At 35.6% G+C, this 17917-nt stretch overlaps 1 protein-coding gene and 1 long non-coding RNA gene across 3 annotated transcripts in view; one reads left to right on the top strand and one right to left on the bottom strand.

Moving 5' to 3' along the window:
- atr (ATR checkpoint kinase) overlaps positions 1 to 17917 on the top strand; it is a 65244-nt gene that overhangs the window by 9858 nt on the left and 37469 nt on the right. For both annotated transcript variants that reach the window (XR_012391287.1, XM_691071.10), the window contains exons 8-19: positions 1185 to 1337; positions 1770 to 1968; positions 3547 to 3797; positions 3971 to 4158; positions 7414 to 7514; positions 7632 to 7803; positions 9978 to 10148; positions 10392 to 10586; positions 11246 to 11431; positions 11619 to 11714; positions 14334 to 14464; positions 14746 to 14889. Coding sequence is in view for 1 of the 2 variants with exons in the window: in XM_691071.10 (XP_696163.5) it covers positions 1185 to 1337; positions 1770 to 1968; positions 3547 to 3797; positions 3971 to 4158; positions 7414 to 7514; positions 7632 to 7803; positions 9978 to 10148; positions 10392 to 10586; positions 11246 to 11431; positions 11619 to 11714; positions 14334 to 14464; positions 14746 to 14889 (1987 nt within the window). In the remaining variant the exon portion in view is untranslated. The remainder of the gene's footprint in view (positions 1 to 1184; positions 1338 to 1769; positions 1969 to 3546; positions 3798 to 3970; positions 4159 to 7413; positions 7515 to 7631; positions 7804 to 9977; positions 10149 to 10391; positions 10587 to 11245; positions 11432 to 11618; positions 11715 to 14333; positions 14465 to 14745; positions 14890 to 17917) is intronic.
- Positions 898 to 5610, bottom strand: LOC141378030 (uncharacterized). The gene is made up of 2 exons (XR_012391297.1): positions 5296 to 5610; positions 898 to 3770 (listed from the first exon to the last, which is right to left on the bottom strand). It is a non-coding gene; the product is annotated as an uncharacterized lncRNA (long non-coding RNA).

The following is a 17917-nucleotide window of genomic DNA, read 5'->3' as shown; positions in this document are numbered from 1 at the left end:
AGTCAAACTACACGGACCGGATAATTTGCAGAGCACTACATAGACCACACGGTGCATCAGTGTTTTCCTGATGAAAGTGTGAGGATGTTTTTCAGACTGAAAGAGAAAGTTGTTCTGTTACAGAACCAAGTTTTAGATTATTTTTACCCTTTCCTTTTTAAATTAGTTTATGCATGTTTTAATACTTTGCCTATTATATCTGAATGTTTAAAATTGTTCAAGATTATTTATTTTTAAGTGTATCACACTGATACTTATACTAATTAATTATACAATATAATAATATGAATTATTCACCTTCTTAATTATGTTCAACTCTAGTGTCTGTCCTACTATATAATTAATAATTTTATAATCAGTATTATATGCCAGTGGCCAGTCCCCTGGATTAGAGGGCCTATTGACCACCTCTGTACACACCACATATGTTTATGAAAGGCTTTCCTCTCTATACCAGCCATCTTAGTCCCCCAGTGAAAATTTTTTTTTTCAGCAGGGGACATTGTAAATGTGCAAAGACCTCAGCTTTTGTTAGAAAATATAGATATGCTGATATTTATTGTTAAAAAATGTGAAATCCCAGTTTATGTTTATTAATAAATCTTCTTTAGTTTGCATCATTCTCTTTTTTATTTGTTTTTAAAATAGCGATTTAGTCATGGCAGAAAATATATTATTTTGCAAAGAATGTGCTGCATTTAAGGAGAAAATGAAATTTGTCTCAAATAATTTTGTTAAAAAATCAAGACAAAATTATATTAGTATTGTGAATCATATCAAATCGTGAATCAAACGAATCATTACATTCCTACTCAATACTATTCAAAAGTGTGAGGTTATGAGGGTTTTCTTAATACAAAATCACAACTTTTATCAAAAGATCAAAAGGCACAGTAATTGTATTTGTAATGATTTTATAATAATGTTTTGACATTTATTAAACATTTTTCATTTAGATAATTATAAAATATTTAAACAGGACAACTCTTTGCAACATTGACAAAAATGTCACATGACAGCCAAATCAAATCATCATGTTAAAATAATGTTTAATGGATAAAGACATTTTGAACAATCTTTCTTATTGAGAAATTGCAGATTTTTAAGAAATTGTTAGAATTATAGATGTATTTAATTTCATGATTTATAATTTGAATTAATTGAATTTTATAATCTGTTTGCAGCCAACAGTGAGAGTGATAAAAGTTTCCACAGGAACATTTGTGCTCTGCTGTCAGTTCCATGGGTGCTTGAGCACTCCTCACAAAGTGTTTATCAGACGGCTTCATTTCCTGCAAGTCTGATTGCTCTCTCCCAGAAACTCGCTCCTGTCTACAGTAAGCATCTAACCAATAATGTTCTGCAATACTTTACATATACCAAAAATCAAATATCATTCCCATGTTAATCAATTAGTCTAGCTTTAATATACTGTTTAGTTCTAATAAATTGTCATTCTTAAAGAGACACTCACATTTTTTTTTAAATAGGCTCATTTTACAATTCGCCTATAGTAAAATTGTAGAGTTTTATGGGAGCACTTGTAGCTTAGCTTAGCATAGATCATTGAATTGTATTAGACCATTAGCATCCCAGTCAAAAATTTTCAATAATTGTCCTATATAAAGCTTGACTCTTCTGTAGTTACATCCTGTATCCAGAGATTCAATAATGGTCAACAGTTTAGCTCTATGGGAGTTGTAAAATGAGCCTATTTTCAAAAAAAGTGGAATGTTCCTATTAAAGTGTTTTTTTAATGTTGTTTGTAGATGCTCAAACTCGAGCACACTGTGTGTTCCTGCTTGCCCCGCTGTCGAAGAGTGTGTGTGGTGACTGGAGGTCATCAGTTTACCGTTGGGCCCTGCAAAGTAAGAGTGAAGCTGAGCGGGCCAGTGCCGTCAGAGGCTTCCCCATTCTGCTGCACCAGCTAGGAGTCAAATCCAACAGCCTCATCCACGAGGCCCTTCTGTAAGTCATCAACAGTCTTTCTCTCAGTCAGTCTTTTTCAGTTTGATGATGAACATAATGTTTTCAAGTGCATAATTGATTTCATCGCTTAAATTAGTGATCAAATAGGCAGATTTAGAATAGTGCTGACTCATTCATTCCTGCCTGTTTGATGACTTGACTGTTGTTAGATGTCAGATTTTCAATGACTGACAAATTTAGCTGTCAGGGTGTCTGCGGGATCTTAGAAAATATTAAAATGCCTTAATTTTCAAAAACAAAAAAGTCTTAATGAACATCTGCACTGAATGATTGTGTTGTAGGTTTTAAATCAGTTTAAACAGGTCTCCATTTTCCTTTGTTTTACCTACCCAATTGGGACAACATCCTTCCAATCACCAATAACAAAGTTTTATCGATTATCTGTATTTACAATGTAGTTTAATTAGCTTTGTTCGAATAACATTTGTTTAAAACATCTCTATGTATTTATAGCTGCCTGGTGAGGGCACTGAACTGGACAGAGGGTTACATACATTTAACTTTTTTTTTTAAAGAAAATTAAGTTGGAGGTGACGCAGTGGTGCAGTAGGTAGTGCTGTCACCTCAGAGCAAGAAGGTCGCTGGTTCGAGCTTTGTCTGGGTCAGTTGGCCTTTCTGCGTGGAGTTTGCATGTTCTCCCTGCGTTCACGTGGGTTTCTTCCGGTTGCTATGGTTTTCCCCAAAGTCCAAAGACATGTGGTACAGGTGAATTGGGTAGGCTAAATTGTCCGTAGTGGATGAGTGTAAATGAGTGTATATGGTTGTGGCTGAAAGGGCATCCGCTGCGTAAAATGTGCTGGATAAGTTGGCGGTTCATTCCGCTGTGGTGAACCCAGATTAATAAAGGGACTAACCCGAAAAGAAAATGAATGAATGAATCAGGGTTGTTCTTGTGTCTCAAACATGAATAACTGAACTTCTATGCTTCTCAAATTTTTTATGTTTAACAAAGTCTTTTAGGTTTGGAAACATGTAAGGTTAGGAAATTGTAAACAATAATAAAAATTTTTTAATTAATTCATTTAAAAAAATAGACTTACAGGGACTAATACAGGGACTAAGCCGAAAAAAAACATGAATGAATGAATGAATGAATGAATGAATGAATGAAGTTGGAAAAATGTTCTATATACAACTAGAGTAGTAGAGTTTGCTAGTTTTGAGACAATATTTACAAAATGTGGTTGAAAAATAAGCAATTAGAATTTTTTCATGTAAAATTCTACTTGGGGCAAGTCAAAATATTTTCCACCAGCTTATTAGAAAAATGTTTTATTCAATTTATTCATAATGGTCTTAAAAAAGACAATATTTTTTATTTGAATAAATCCTGCAGAAACCCTGCTTTGTTTTAGCCAAGACGTTTAGATATCTATTGGAAATCTATTAGACTTCTTTAAAAGCACAAATAATACTTGCTAGGACCTTAAGCATTTTTGGTATGACCTAAAATAAACTCTGGAGAGACTTTTTGCTTGAAGTATAGAGTGTTTTTTAAAGACTTTTTTTAAATGTAGTTTTGGTAAACATTATGTATTATCATTAATAATTGTTTAGGAACAGACTCCAGGACAGCTCAACAGAAGTGAAGACTGAGCTGGCTGGTATAACAGGGCAGCTGGCCTGCTGTTTGTCTGAGAGCTCACAACTGCAGTTTCCTCAGGAGACCATGCCATCACATCAACTGCTCTGCTCTGGTCTCAGCATTTCAGACTTTCATTCCAGTCAGACCTCCTCCATCGGAACCTCCATCCTCACCCCATTCCTTCAGCTGCTCAAACCTGTGGAGGACATGAAGGTTAAGCAAGGTTAGTGGAAAGGGTGTAGCTATTTTAAATTCTTTTAAAGATTGAGTGAATAATAAATATTGTTTTTCTTTTTTTTTCTGGCAATATATACATTTGCTGAAGCATTGAATTATTTTGCTAAAACTTTTTTAGCTCACCAAATGAGTCTTAAGTTTTGTCTTTTGGAATGGCAGCTTTTATCAAGAATATCAGGCACTTGTTCAAGCATGTGGATCTGGGTAACACCGACCCTGATACCAAAGCTTTGGTCAATGCTTTGGTCAACCTCATTGAAGACCCTGACCAAGAGGTCCGAATAATGTTTGGCCAAAACATCAAGAATCTTCTAGAGTTTTGGAATGGAAATGGCTTCCTGAAAGAGGTACAGATTTTAAAGTCTGAATTATATTAACATGCTGCAGCCTTTGATGTCATATCAGTTAACATACTAAGTTGCCTTCATGCAATCCAAGATGCAGGTGACTTTTTTTCAGTAGAACATTAAATTTGGCATGAAATCAAAATTTGCTCTTTTTATATATATATATATATATATATATATATATATATATATATATATATATATATATATATATATATATATATATATATATATATATTAGTGCTTGTTATAATCCATGTGTCTGTGTACTTCATTATTTTGGAAAAATTAATCGCCCTCATAATTGTTTATTAAATACCATAACTTTCCCTCCCCCTCGAAATGACTTCTCTTCTAGTCATATGGAATGCCTTTAAGGCGGGGCTATCAGTGCAGGTCTCGTTTTTGCTCTGCTTTTGTCCATTCAACAGTCATCCTTCATTTTGTTAGCAATGCCCTTCTTCCCATGATCCAATCGGTTTTCAAAGGAAATAAATCATTTTAAAAATCATGTAGTAAATCATGCACTGATTTTAGACTAAATCATGCACTTGTAGGGGATCAACCTACGTTTTAATATCGATCAGGGATTAATTAGCTCATTTCAATGAATCGGATCCTAAAGATTCGAATCATTGATTTGACTCAAATGAGTCAGATTGAATCCGATCAAAAGATTCACACTTTATCTACCATTTGTCCCGCAAATAGAAGACATCGTATCTTACCAATCTTGTTAATATTATTTACGTGGCCAACGATAATAACATAACACAGTATTGGATGATCTTTTAGCAAGGTAACAAGATCTACAGCTCGAGGCAATGACTTAGAAGCACATAAACAAGAACACAGTTCTTACAAAATGAGTACAAAGATTTATTGAGCTACACTACGATAAATGAAACTAACTACGTAACAAGCAAACAACAAACAAACACACACATTCACACATACACACAGAGGCAGTTCAGAGGATGCAAAATGAGTTGACAACGTCCCAAATTAATTCTAATACTTCTTGCAAGATCTTAGAATAACACCTGAGAAACCACAAAAGCAGAGATATGGCTTATCTTTAACTGCTTAAGATCAATCTGCACAAGATCAGCAAGAGACAACATTAGTTTGTGTTACTTGCGCCCTTTTTGCTGAAGTCGAATCTCCCTCGCCGGCTGGCCTTGGGGAAACACGGTGCTCCTGATTGGGTGGTTTCTCGCTTCGATGACGTCTTTGGGATTCACACGCTCGTGAATGGCTGTTGTCCTGGGTTACCGAGGTGACGGACTGCTGAGAGTCGGTTTGCGGAAGTTCGTGCAGTTTCGTGAGTACCGAAACTTAAGAGGTTTGCGTGGAAGTTCGTAGTAACCCAATCGCGTGGCGGCGCGGTGTCCGGGTAGGCGAAAGGGGGCAGAGAGCAAAAGCATGCGCAAGCTAGCTGATGCAAAAAGCAAAGTTTCTTTGTTGCAGGGTGTTTTAAGTGACCTGGTCTGGTTCGTCCCCATGGCACTGTCTGCCAATGAGCAGCTGCCATGAAGGGCGGGGCCACGCCCCGTACTGACGTAGGAAAGGTCATTAATTAACAGACTGCATGTAGATTTCACGTGGTAGAACTCTTGCAAGATTGAAACTATCTTACATCAAACGTTACAAGATGAATACTGTTTGTACTACTAGTTTTTCATTTACACCAACGTATTGCAAATGTCACTAGCTTTCGTTCAATACCAGACATTATACATTTCAGACACATACAGATTATTTTACTCTGTTATAAGGGTTAAAACAACACATTGATTAACCTAGTTGATTGGAATAAACAGCATATGAGGAACATTATGGCATATTATTCAAAGATACATCTGCCTTAGTTCTAACATTAAGAGATTCGCTTTTATTCATATGCATTAATGTTTCTAGAGATCTCTTTGTCTCTACGAAATTGTGCTTCTAGCAGGATGTGCCCAAGGCGAGCACATGACCAGGAGTCAATCAAAAGTCTCGTGAAATGGTTTCCGCTGAAGATCCTGTAAGGGCCATTGTGTTTTAATTTAACTGATTTAATTAATCATTGGCTAGTTAGCCGAAGGGTACCAGAACATCTGCGGAGAAGTACTGGTCAGAGGAGCCCAAAATCAATTGGCGCTCTGTTATCCTGATGGTATAAGCCCTCAAGCTAGTTCAATGAATGAGACCATTGGAGATGCCCAAGATTTCAGATTCAACTTGTGTTGACCACTGAAAAATGCCGATGAGTTCCTACAACTGCACAAAATCTGTTTTATTCTCATTCTAGGCCAATTTCAATTGGATGTATTTCACAATATAGGAAAAAACTATATATCCTAAATATATGTTTATGGCAACTTTGAAGTTTCCTAGTTAAAATTGTGGTCAAAGCTATTTTCTTTTGAATTATCCCTTTAACAATACAGAGGCAGTCATTTTGACCATTTGTACAATTTGAAATTTACTACATCTGTTCAAATAAAACCCATATTACTATAGTTCCCTGATTTTTTCTAAATGTGTGTACATTTCATTCAGACATGTCTTTCAAACTTTCTAAAACAATATTTTTAACTGTTATGATTAACTGTTTAATTGTTACAAAAAAGATTGTATTGTTAGAGTAGTGACAAGACCCATACTGAATCTGCACCTGCAGAAATTCTTAAATTGGACCTCATTATTGAATCTCAATATTTAGTTCTATATATGTGTGTAAATATTTTTTTTCTTCAGTTTTCTATTCATTTCAGTGATATTATAAATTAGATGATTTATAAACAGTACAGTTTGTAAAGTAACATTCACTGTCTTTTAGTAGATATATTTGTTTACCAAAAAAGTTGTTTTGATTGCGTTTTAGTTTTCATTGTAAAAAGTGAAAAAACGTTTTTTATATTAAGTCTTCAGTTTTTAGTTAATATTCTCTGAAGATCATTTCACATAAACCACCTATTTAAAAAAAAAAAAAAACTTCTGTGCAGAAATAGCTAAAAAGTCTGCAGATTCTGTAAGAATTTACTTAATAAAATAATGACTGCAGATATTTATATCCATAATAATTCAAAAATAGAAGCTAGTAATTTGGACATGACGTGACACAAAATTTGTTCTGTACAATGTTATATGAACAGTCAGAATGACCGCTATGACATTACAGAATTCCGGTACTTCCAGAGTTGTGATTTTAGCAGAGAGTTTTGTACAAAATGCCTAATAAATGGATTATGATTTTGGTTTTTACAGCTTCTTGTGTCCCGGCTAAAAGAAGCATACACCAATGCAAAGACCTCCAGAAACAACGAACTGAAAAACACACTTATATTAACCACTGGAGAAATTGGGAGGTAGTACAAAATACTGCTTTTTGGGGCCACTGTTTGTTTTTATGGTTCCAATTTGTATGCGTGTTCATATATGTATCATGTTTCAGTAATGGTTTTCTTTCTTATGGTTCTTTTTAGGGCTGCAGAAGGCAACCTGGTGTCATTTGCTCTGCTTCGCCTCCTGCACTGCCTGCTCTCAAAGTCCAATCCGGTGTCAGTAGCAGCCTATACAGAGATCCAGGCATTAGCCACTTGTAGAGACCTCAAACTGCAGTCCTTCTTCAGCCAGTACAGGAACCCAATCTGCCAGGTCAGTGTAACATTTTGTGAAAAATATTAAACAGTGGGGCGAAGCAGTGGCGCAGTAGGTAGTGCTGTCGCCTCACAGCAAGAAGGTCGCTTGTTCAAGCCTCTGCTCAGTTGGCGTTTCTGTGTAGAGTTTGCATGTTCTCCCTGCGTTCGCGTGGGTTTCCTCCGGGTGCTCCGGTTTTCCCCACAGTCCGAAGACATGCGGGACAGGTGAATTGGATAGGCTAAATTGTCCGTAGTGTATGAGTGTGTGTGTGAATGTATGTGTGGATGTTTCCCAGAGATGGGTTGCGGCTGGAAGGGCATCCGCTGCGTAAAAACTTGCTGGATAAGTTGGAGGTTCATTCCGCTGTGGCGACCCCGGATTAATAAAGGGACTAAGCCGACAAGAAAATGAATAAATGTATGAATATTAAACAGTCACATGGTACAGATTGGCTCTATTAAAGAAACACTTATTTTACAAGTCACATTAACAGTTAAAAAGTTGAGTTTTACCATTTTAAATATATTCATCTGATCTTCAGGTCTGGCAGGAGCACTTTTAGCTTAGCTTTGTATAAATCATTGAATCGGATTGCATCATTAGCATCTCGCTCAAAATGAAAAAAACAAAAAAAAAAGTAGCAACATTAAATATTGGTCCATTGGTTAATGTATTTACTAACATAAACTATTAGTAATACATTTGTTACAGTTTTTATTCATGTTTTTTTAACATCAGTTAATGTTATTTAAGTGAAATGTTTACTTGCAGTTCACTAATGTTAACAAGCACAAGTTTGGCTTTAAGTAATGCAGTAGTTAATGATTTATAAATACTTTACAAGGTTATTATTCATAGTTCGTTAATATTAGTAAATACATTAACTAATAAACCGTTATTTCCTATTTAAACTTAAAGTGCCTAGTTACTATTTAAAATACAGCTCATAGCCATATCGACCTTAAAAATAGAAACTTTTATTTTTGTCTCTGTTTTACTGCACAATGTAATTACAGAAGATTCAAGCTTTAAAAAAGAAAATTACTGAAACCCTTTTTTGTTTCGAGAGATGCTAATATTCTAATCTGATTTATTGATTTATGCTAAGCTAAGCTAAAAGTGCTGTCAGCAGACTTGGAAATCGGCTGAATAGATGCAAATTGGTAAAACTCAACTGTTTAATTTTAGGGAACTCGAAAATCACAAAGTGAGTCTATTTCAAAAAAAGTGGAGTGAAGTTCCTTTAAATTTGCATATCAGCAGAATTACAATTAATAGGGTATACAGTATACAGAGCTAGTGTTTCTTCCGATTCCAATAAACTTCTGGTGAATGGTTAATGTGACTTTTTCAATTTTATACAGTTTCTTTTTCAGCATTGATGTTGTAATGCAATTAAAATATAATCAGTTAATAGACTTCAGCTTTCATTTAGTTGTTCATGCGTTAACCAAGATAAAAAGCCATTTACATGCACATGCCCGCCAGGATCAGCAGGCTAGCGCAGAAACACCACTGGAAATATTGGTGTAAAATAAATTTAAATATTTTAAAGGGATGGCGCGGAAAAATTTCATCTAATTCAGTGCTTCTTGTACATTCTGAGACCCACTTTTACGATTTTTTAGCGTACATCATTTAGGCAGTGAAGATCGATAATTTATAAAGAAAAGAGACCTTAGACGTGCCTGTTTTGTAATGGCATACAGTTCACTAGAAGCATTTGACCCAGGTTACCGACAAAAAAGTCCTTTTGCATATACCCTATTGAGATTGATATGATTGAGATTGCTAAACAACAGTGTGCATTTGGCAGTTTTTTTTCTTCTGCTAGTAGTTATTACTACTCTATAATCTAGTTGTTTTGCTACTACTCAATACTGGTATTCAGATTAAATATGTTTTTTATATTTATTTCGATTTATTTAATAAAACCTCCATTTATTTCAGCTAAACTAAAAACACACTTTCTCCAAAAGACAAAAGATTTAAGAAATTCTGTCAAAATTCCTCTCTTGAAAATGTAATGATTAAGTAATTTTATCATTCATCCTCAAGTGTCTGTGTTCATAGTGAGTAAGTTGTAGGCTGTAAACCAGTGTAAGCTGTTTCTTTCTGTCTTAAAAGTTTGTTTTGGTATAAAATAAGTGGGTTTTGTGGTCAGTCATCTTGTATTTGTTCTGTTGCAGTTTTTGGTGGAGTCTCTGCACTCGCGTCATGTGACGGCTCTGCGCTGCACGCCGGATCAGAGCAGCGAGGCTCTGCAGGAAGAGGCGGCCCATCAGCGAGAGCTGGCACTGGACATCCTGTCTCATGTGGCGCACGTCTTTGACTTCCCTGACCTTAATCGTTTCCTCAATGTAACTTCAACATCTCATTACCAGATTTGCCATGATCAGCCTATGATGTAACAGAAGGGTTTTAGGCAAAGATAGTACAATAAATCTCAGGATAAAGACAAAAACACTAGGGAGAGATGTTTGAAAACAAAAGGCAAATATAGTGAGCCACTATGAAATGCTTCAATGAGCTATGATCAAGTGTGGCTTTCATCGCTAATTTCAATTATGTAATGAGCTTATACTGTCTTTATTTGTTCACAGCGGACATTACAGGTCCTTCTGCCTTTTTTGGCGGCCAAAGCCAGTCCTACAGCTTCCGCCTTGATCCGCACCATTGCCAAGCAGCTGAATGTCAACCGCAGGGAAATGCTCATCAATAACTTTAAATACATATTCTCCCATCTCGTGTGTTCATGTTCCAAAGAGGAGCTGGAGAGAGCCTTTCACTACCTTAAGGTGTGTGTGATCTGTGCATGACATCACAAATGGAGGAAAAGTAAAAAAGCCCAATAGGCAAATGAGTGGTATAGAAAATATATTTTTAAAAATGAAACTATATTGAACCTCTGAATGATTATTTGCTATTTATGTATTAATAATTTATCATTTTTTAACCAATGGCATTTTATTTTAAATTCATTTTTTTATAATTATTTATTAATAAACTTATTTCTTTTTTTTTTTTGGCATAGAATGAGACCGAATTGTTTAGAGAATTAGACCTTGGATTAATTAATTGCAATATTTTAATTTTTATTATTTATAATTACTTAAAAAAATATTTTGATTACTTTCTTCTAATTATCTTTTTAATGGGTAGATTTTTTTGAGACAGAAATTAATTTGAATTAAGGCAGACTTTGACCAAAATACTTATTAGATTTAAAAAAAAAATATATATATATATAATTTTTATTTAATTAACTAAATGTTATTTTGAATTATTTTCTTATTAAAAAACTTAAGGAACATTTTTTCTCTTCTTTGTCACAGAAAGAGAAAAATTAAATTGGACAGAATTGGACCTATTTATAATTATTTATATATTTGTTGAATCTTATTTTGACTTCGATCTTAAATTGTTAAATGAACTGGTTTCTTCTTTTTTGGCACAGAATGAGACAGAAATTGAACTGGGCAGCCTGCTGAGGCAGGATTTCCAGGGTCTTCATAATGAGCTGCTTTTGCGTCTTGGAGAGCACTACCAACAGGTCTTCAATGGACTTGCTATTTTAGCTTCTTTTGCCTCCAGTGATGACCCCTACCAGGGCCCAAGAGAAATCACCACCCCAGGATGCATGGTACAGCCTGCTCTAACAATGATATTCCTTAGTTAGTAAGGGCAACGAATAACTGCACAACTTAAATCACTATTTAGCTTTGTTCTAGAGAGTTGGATCTGCATAGAATTGCATGAGTCTGTTGTCAGCTTTCTGGCACGGTCACAGTTTTGGAAATAATGCAGTCTGTTGGTGTATGTCTCTCCAGGCAGATTATCTGCAGCCTAAGCTTCTGGGCATCCTGGCTTTCTTCAACATGCAGCTGCTGAGCTCTAGTGCTGGAGAGAAGGAAAAAAAGAAAATGGTAAGTTTTTAGCCTTTAATTTTTGATAGTTTAAAAGTGTTTACCAGGGGCCTCATTTATACTTTGTATGCACTATGTAGGCCCTGAAATGTCTACTTAATATGGGGTTTGTAAACAACAACTTAATCTGAAAATATGCACACATAGGGCTCAACAGTAAGCACTGCCCAATGGCCCGGGGCCAGCGTGCGGTACGCTCGGGACAGTAGACAGGATTGTTACGAGTAGGGCCGGATGTCATTCCTACCGGCAAATGTGCTAATATGAAAGTGAATGCATGCTGAAATATTGCTAAGAGCTGTTTATCTGTTAGGAAAATTGACAGAAATTACCATCTGATCATTTTTACATATTTTAATCTTATAATATTTTGCATTAGGCCTATTGTTTTGTTTATTTCTGCACCTGGAAAAAAGATCAAAATGAATCAATATTGAATATTGACCATCAATATATCAGTTCATCTGTTATTTCTCTCTATAATTTAAACCTATAATATATATATTTCCAAATTTATTTACATCACAGTTGTATTTTTTTTAAATTGTCAGTTGTATTTAAAGAAAAGATATGCTGAAGTTATGTTTGGCTTTTGACACATTATTAAAAATATGTGACTGAGAAATAGTTATTAACTACTTTTTTTGGTGGGGCCAGTGAAAATTTTGGCAGGGCAAGTAAAAATTGGGCCAGTAGAAAAAATCCTTAGCGTTGAACCCTGACACACAATCTCTGACATATAGATACTCAGATTTTGGTGACAGATCAGTTTGGTGATCCTAGCGATGTTTCCATGCAAAGACACAAATTAGACTCATGCACAAAACTTGAATTAATTTTTTAAAATAGTTTTCATTCAAAGAGTCAAAGAGAAAAAAATCAGTACTTCACCCACAGATATTGAAAGGAATATCTTTCCTTTTTCAAAATGTTTCCAAGAGTTTGTTGCAGTGGGAAAAGCCAACTTGGCCCCCTTGTATAATAAATTACTTGTGTGAAAATGTAATGCGAGAAATGTGCAGTGGCCTTTGGAGGCGCAAGACTGTGGAGGAAATAATATCACACTATTTTGATGGACTTTAACTTTTGGATTTTATAATGACCAAAACAACATTCAGGATGTTTTACAACATGGTGTTTTGCTGGTTTGTCCATTAATTGTTCAAAATGTATGTGCATCTTGCCATTTTCATTAAGCATTTTTTGATGTGATATTCCAAAATACTCATAGAATGAGGTGGATGGAAACCTAGCTACTGATGTTGAGCTGTGAGGATGACACAGGAAATAAACATTTGGCCTAAATATTGACCTAAAGGAATAACTCACCCCAAAAATGTTATTCTGTTATTATACTCCTCATTTCGTTCCAATCCCCTGAAATCTTTTCTTCATTATCTAAAAAAATAATTGATTTAAAAAAAAAAAATAAGAAGGCTTTCTCATTCTCCGTATACAACAAAGGTCCTGAGACATTCAAAGTTCAGAAAAAGCAACAAAAAATATTGTCAAAACATACCATGACTACAGTCAGGAGCAGACTTAACAAATAAGCGAGGTAAGCATCCGCTTAGGGCCCCTGGGAAATAGGGGCCCCAAACCAATGCCAGGAAGCCTATGTTAATCATATAGCTCTTTTATTTATTTTCTATCGAATGTTGTAAAATCTGTCTATAACCGTTAAGATCTTAACATTATTTTTTTTTTTTCAAAAACCGGGGGGCACCCATAAATAATGGAACATTCCTTCCGTATTGCACATGCGCAAGGTGTGAACGCAGCGCTTCAATCAAATATACTGCCAGCCAGTGTTGCAAACCTAGTGACTTTTCAGACCCCCATCACCAAATTTTCAAAAAAGTGACTAGCGAATGTTTTTAGTTGTTACTGTTCATTTCTAGAGCCTCTCATGTGTCTGTACTATTCCTAACGTTACTCTTCGTGACAAGCTGCGGGGGATGCCAGCAGTCTCTCCCCGCCTCAAAGCACTAAAGGTGGCACAGTGCCACACAGCCGTCTCTCTCACCTGCAGCATTGAGAGCAGATAATTTCTCTGCATACTGATGGCAAATGTTTTAGCTTAGCGAGCGTGAGGTATTTTGGGATAGTCAAACCGATCTGGTTCTCCTCTGTTTTAAATATAATAATTTAAATGAACAGTTTCTTAGTTTCTTTATTTTCTTACTGTTGATGTTAGTGACATCAGTCTGCCAGCGATCAAAGTAGAGGTAGGTTAAGTGTGCAAGACACTTCTATAAAGCTTAAAGTGACATTTAAAGGCTTAACCAGGTTAATTAGGTTAACTAGGCAGGTTAGGGTAATTAGGCAAGTTATTGAATAACGACGGTTTGTTCTATAGACTATCGAAAAAAAATTAGCTTAAAGGGGCTAATAATTTTGTCCTTAATGTTTTTTAAAAATCTAAAAACTGCTTTTATTCTAGCCGAAATACAACAAATAATACTTTCTCCAGAAGAAAAAATATTATCAGACATACTGTGAAAATTTCTTTGCTCTGTTACACATCATTTGTGAAATATTTAAAGGAAAAAAAATCAAAGGGGGTTAATAATTCTGACTATGTATTTATTTATATATGGCCACTTTCCCCTTTCTCAGGCTCTGAACAGTTTAATGTCCCTGATGAAGCTGATGGGTCCAAAGCACATCAGCTCAGTTCGAGTGAAGATGATGACCACTCTCAGAACTGGCCTGAGATACAAGGATGACTTCCCGGAGCTCTGCTGCAGGTGTGTTTCTCATTCACATCAGTGTAAATGCATTGAACAGGATGTGTGAATTAACAACCAAGAGCATAAGAAGTGTCATCTGCAGGAGGGCCCTGCTGATAACAACCAGATTGATGCTTAATTAGCGCAGTGAACACCTGGTTTACAGTGTTTAAACTCTGCAAGAATCATCTGTTTCTAATATGCAATCAGATCTGAGAATGAAAGCATAATTGCAATTTGCTCACCAAATAACAGGACATAGATATTAAGGCTTTTTTTTTTATCTTGCTGGTTTGCAGGACATGGGACTGTTTTGTGCGCTGTCTTGACCCGTCATATCTGGGTCCTCTTTTGAGTCATGTAATCGTGGCTCTGTTACCTCTCATCTCCATCCAGCCTAAAGAGACGGCGGTGATCATGCACTACCTCATAGTGGAGAACAGGTATGGGGCATTTTTGCTTTCTCATTTCGCCATAGGCTGGATTTGCTGTTGGAAACTCTGCAGGTGCATGAAGATGTTCTGTTGTTAATATGGTTGCATGGTAAAATAAATCAGTATTTTAAAATGCAATATTTAATGTGTCAGACACAAAATAGACACTCCAATTATTATTGTTTCATTATTGTTTATTAATATTTAAATATAAATCTGACCAGTTAACGGTTATTATTCAGTTAACGAGCAGCCGTTGTCAGATGGCAAAATTAGCTCAAATGAGCATCCCTATTTCAGAACATGTTTTGCATCTGCAATGGATAAAGCAGCTTTGTGTTTGTGTACACATTCATATTGAACTGAAATACCCTTAAATTTTGGATCAATTATGCTTATTTGTTTACTAACATTGGGTACAACCATTCTTATGAACAAATCTGTTCTTAAACCCCATTTATGCAATGTTAATGAAGATTCTTCACTTAGAACTGAATCTACAAACACTTCACATCTGTGGAAAGCATTTTTGAGTGATGGTAGTTTGTTCAGTTATCTTATGTTGTTTATGGTCATGTTCAGTTTTTTTCTTTATGAGTGAATAAAATGACAGTATTTTAATGTATGTTATTCATAATTTAATGTAATTGAAATACAATTTTACAAGTATAAATAAATTGTACTTTTTTAACATTGTATTAATCAATTTTAAATGTAAATCATCGCACTCTACCAGATAACTTTGGTACTGTGACCAAATTACTAAATCACAAGTACCGAAGAATCTTTTCTCCTGTGATTTATAGGGGTGTGACGATTTATCGTTGTACGATTTATTGCGATGCAAAAACGTCACAATATGCATCGTTGCGTTATGATGATTTGATTACGATATGACGTCCGTTTTCTCTTATTAGATGAGCTGGTTGCACGTGAGCTACGTTCCACCTGCTGTCGCACGTGAGTTCAGATTGCAGCAGCAGTAATGTTAGCAGACATCGATAAAAACCTCTCAGACAGATACACATAAGTTCAGGATTATTTTATAGAACTGCTGATTACCTGAAAATGTGGATTTTTTTTTTTGCACACACAAAAAACGCAAGTGACCAAGCAAAGCCTTAAGCTCTTACTGTGAAATTTTCTTGCAGCTTTCCTTAAATTGTTCCTTAATTTTGTCTCTGTCATTTCAATAATATTTTATAAGAAGTTTTTTAATTGTTTTATTTTCCAGAGACAGGCCTGTTTAATTTATTTTCTTAAAGAAGGTTCAGTTTAAATGAAAGAAGTTGAAACAAAAGAAATACATAAAAATAGTTTACTTGGTAAATACATTTTTTAAATAAAATTTGCATTTCAGTTTAATTTTCAATTTTTAATCCTCATATCTTGATACATATCGAATCGTGAACATTATATCGTGATACACATTGTATCGTGAGCTGAGTGTATCGTTACACCCCTAGTGATTTACCTTCTTTGGTACTTGTCAGTTAAATATTGTATCTGCAATCAAGGTTGATAAAATCTAGTGTTGTTTGTGTGATTGATTTCTCATATTTTTATGTGTGTCAGGCTTGTTGTAAAAATGACATGTCTTTCGCTTCTTGAAAAGCTTGCCAGATCTTTCTCTCTTTGGGGCAGTTTACAACAGGTCAATCCATGGATTTTTTTTTCTGATCGTAAAGTTAGCCGATCATGGAAAGACCAGGGGCCTCATGTACGAAGACTTGCGTTGAATTCATACTAAAACATTGCGTACACACAAAGCTGTAAATGTGCGTACGCAGTTAAAAATTCAGATGTATGAAACACTGCGTATGCAGAATCCCACGCATATTCTCTTTGTACATCCGAATTAACGTGAAACTGAGCGCAACATGCACGAGTGCAAAACCCCTCCCTGCCTCCTCCCCCGTATGAATATGCTAATGACTCTACTTTGGCAAAACCAAATGAAAAAGCAATGGCAAAAGCAAGCAAAAAGAGAAACTTTGAACAGAATGTGAATTAGAGGTGCTCCTATCGGAGGTAGACTGCAAAAAAACGGTGTTATTTGCAAGTTTGTTATTGGAATGAACGAGTTGAGTGATTTCCGCCCGTTTGATCTACAGAGACAACAAAGCTAAAGAGGGTGGATATAACCAGGGTGAGTGGCGTAGCTCGTAAAGCGCATGGCAACATGTTTTGACACTGTCATTCCTGAACCCGGTTCGAATCCAGCGTCTGATGAACTCATTCATCTTTTTTCCCCACTACATATCAGATTTTGCCTACTCTTCATCACGAGGAAAACAAGTAGGAATCATTAATAAGTATGTGTATTATGTGCATTTGAGCATGATATTTTATTTGCACATTTAGTGAATGGAAATGTTTCTGAGTTATGTATGCAAATTCATCTTCAGATGGCACCTTTATAGCTAATTGCGTGCAGTCGATCGCTCTGATTAAGTTGGGAAAACTGGCTATCGCTGCAAATTGCCCATAAATGTTTGGCTGGTTAACTGTATGGTATGGAAACCTTGTATACCTGCTAAATTTGCAGATAATCCCGTCTCATGCAGCTGCCATTGCACGGCTCAAAGATGCTTTGTAGTGTGCAATTTAACACAACTGCCTCTAGGAGTCGCCAATGGAAATAAAACAAACACACACAAGAAATGCATGTATGCCAGGCATAAAATTGGCGTGGGCCAACGCACATTCTCACGTTCATTTCAGCATTAGTAAATCCAAACCGGAGCGTGAAACCTGGTGTACGCAAAGTGTTTGTGTGTACGCAGCGTTGATACATGAGGCCCCAGGTGTAAATGCCCTCAAAAATGCATTTGAGTTGGATATAAATCAAACCACTTCTGAAGGTGGTCAAGGACGCACTACATATAAAACCAACATGTCTAAAATCTGGTTATGGTCTCTAATATAACAGCACCAATGTAGCACGCAATGGCAACACCACAAATGACAGTGTGGGATGTTTGTTTTGTTTTATTTCACTTTCTCTTTCATAAAAGGACTATGGTAAATTAATATT

Source organism: Danio rerio, chromosome 2 (assembly GCF_049306965.1).
Source record: "Danio rerio strain Tuebingen ecotype United States chromosome 2, GRCz12tu, whole genome shotgun sequence".
Classification (NCBI taxonomy): Eukaryota; Metazoa; Chordata; class Actinopteri; order Cypriniformes; family Danionidae; genus Danio; species Danio rerio.
This window is presented reverse-complemented; position numbering and strand designations above follow the sequence as displayed.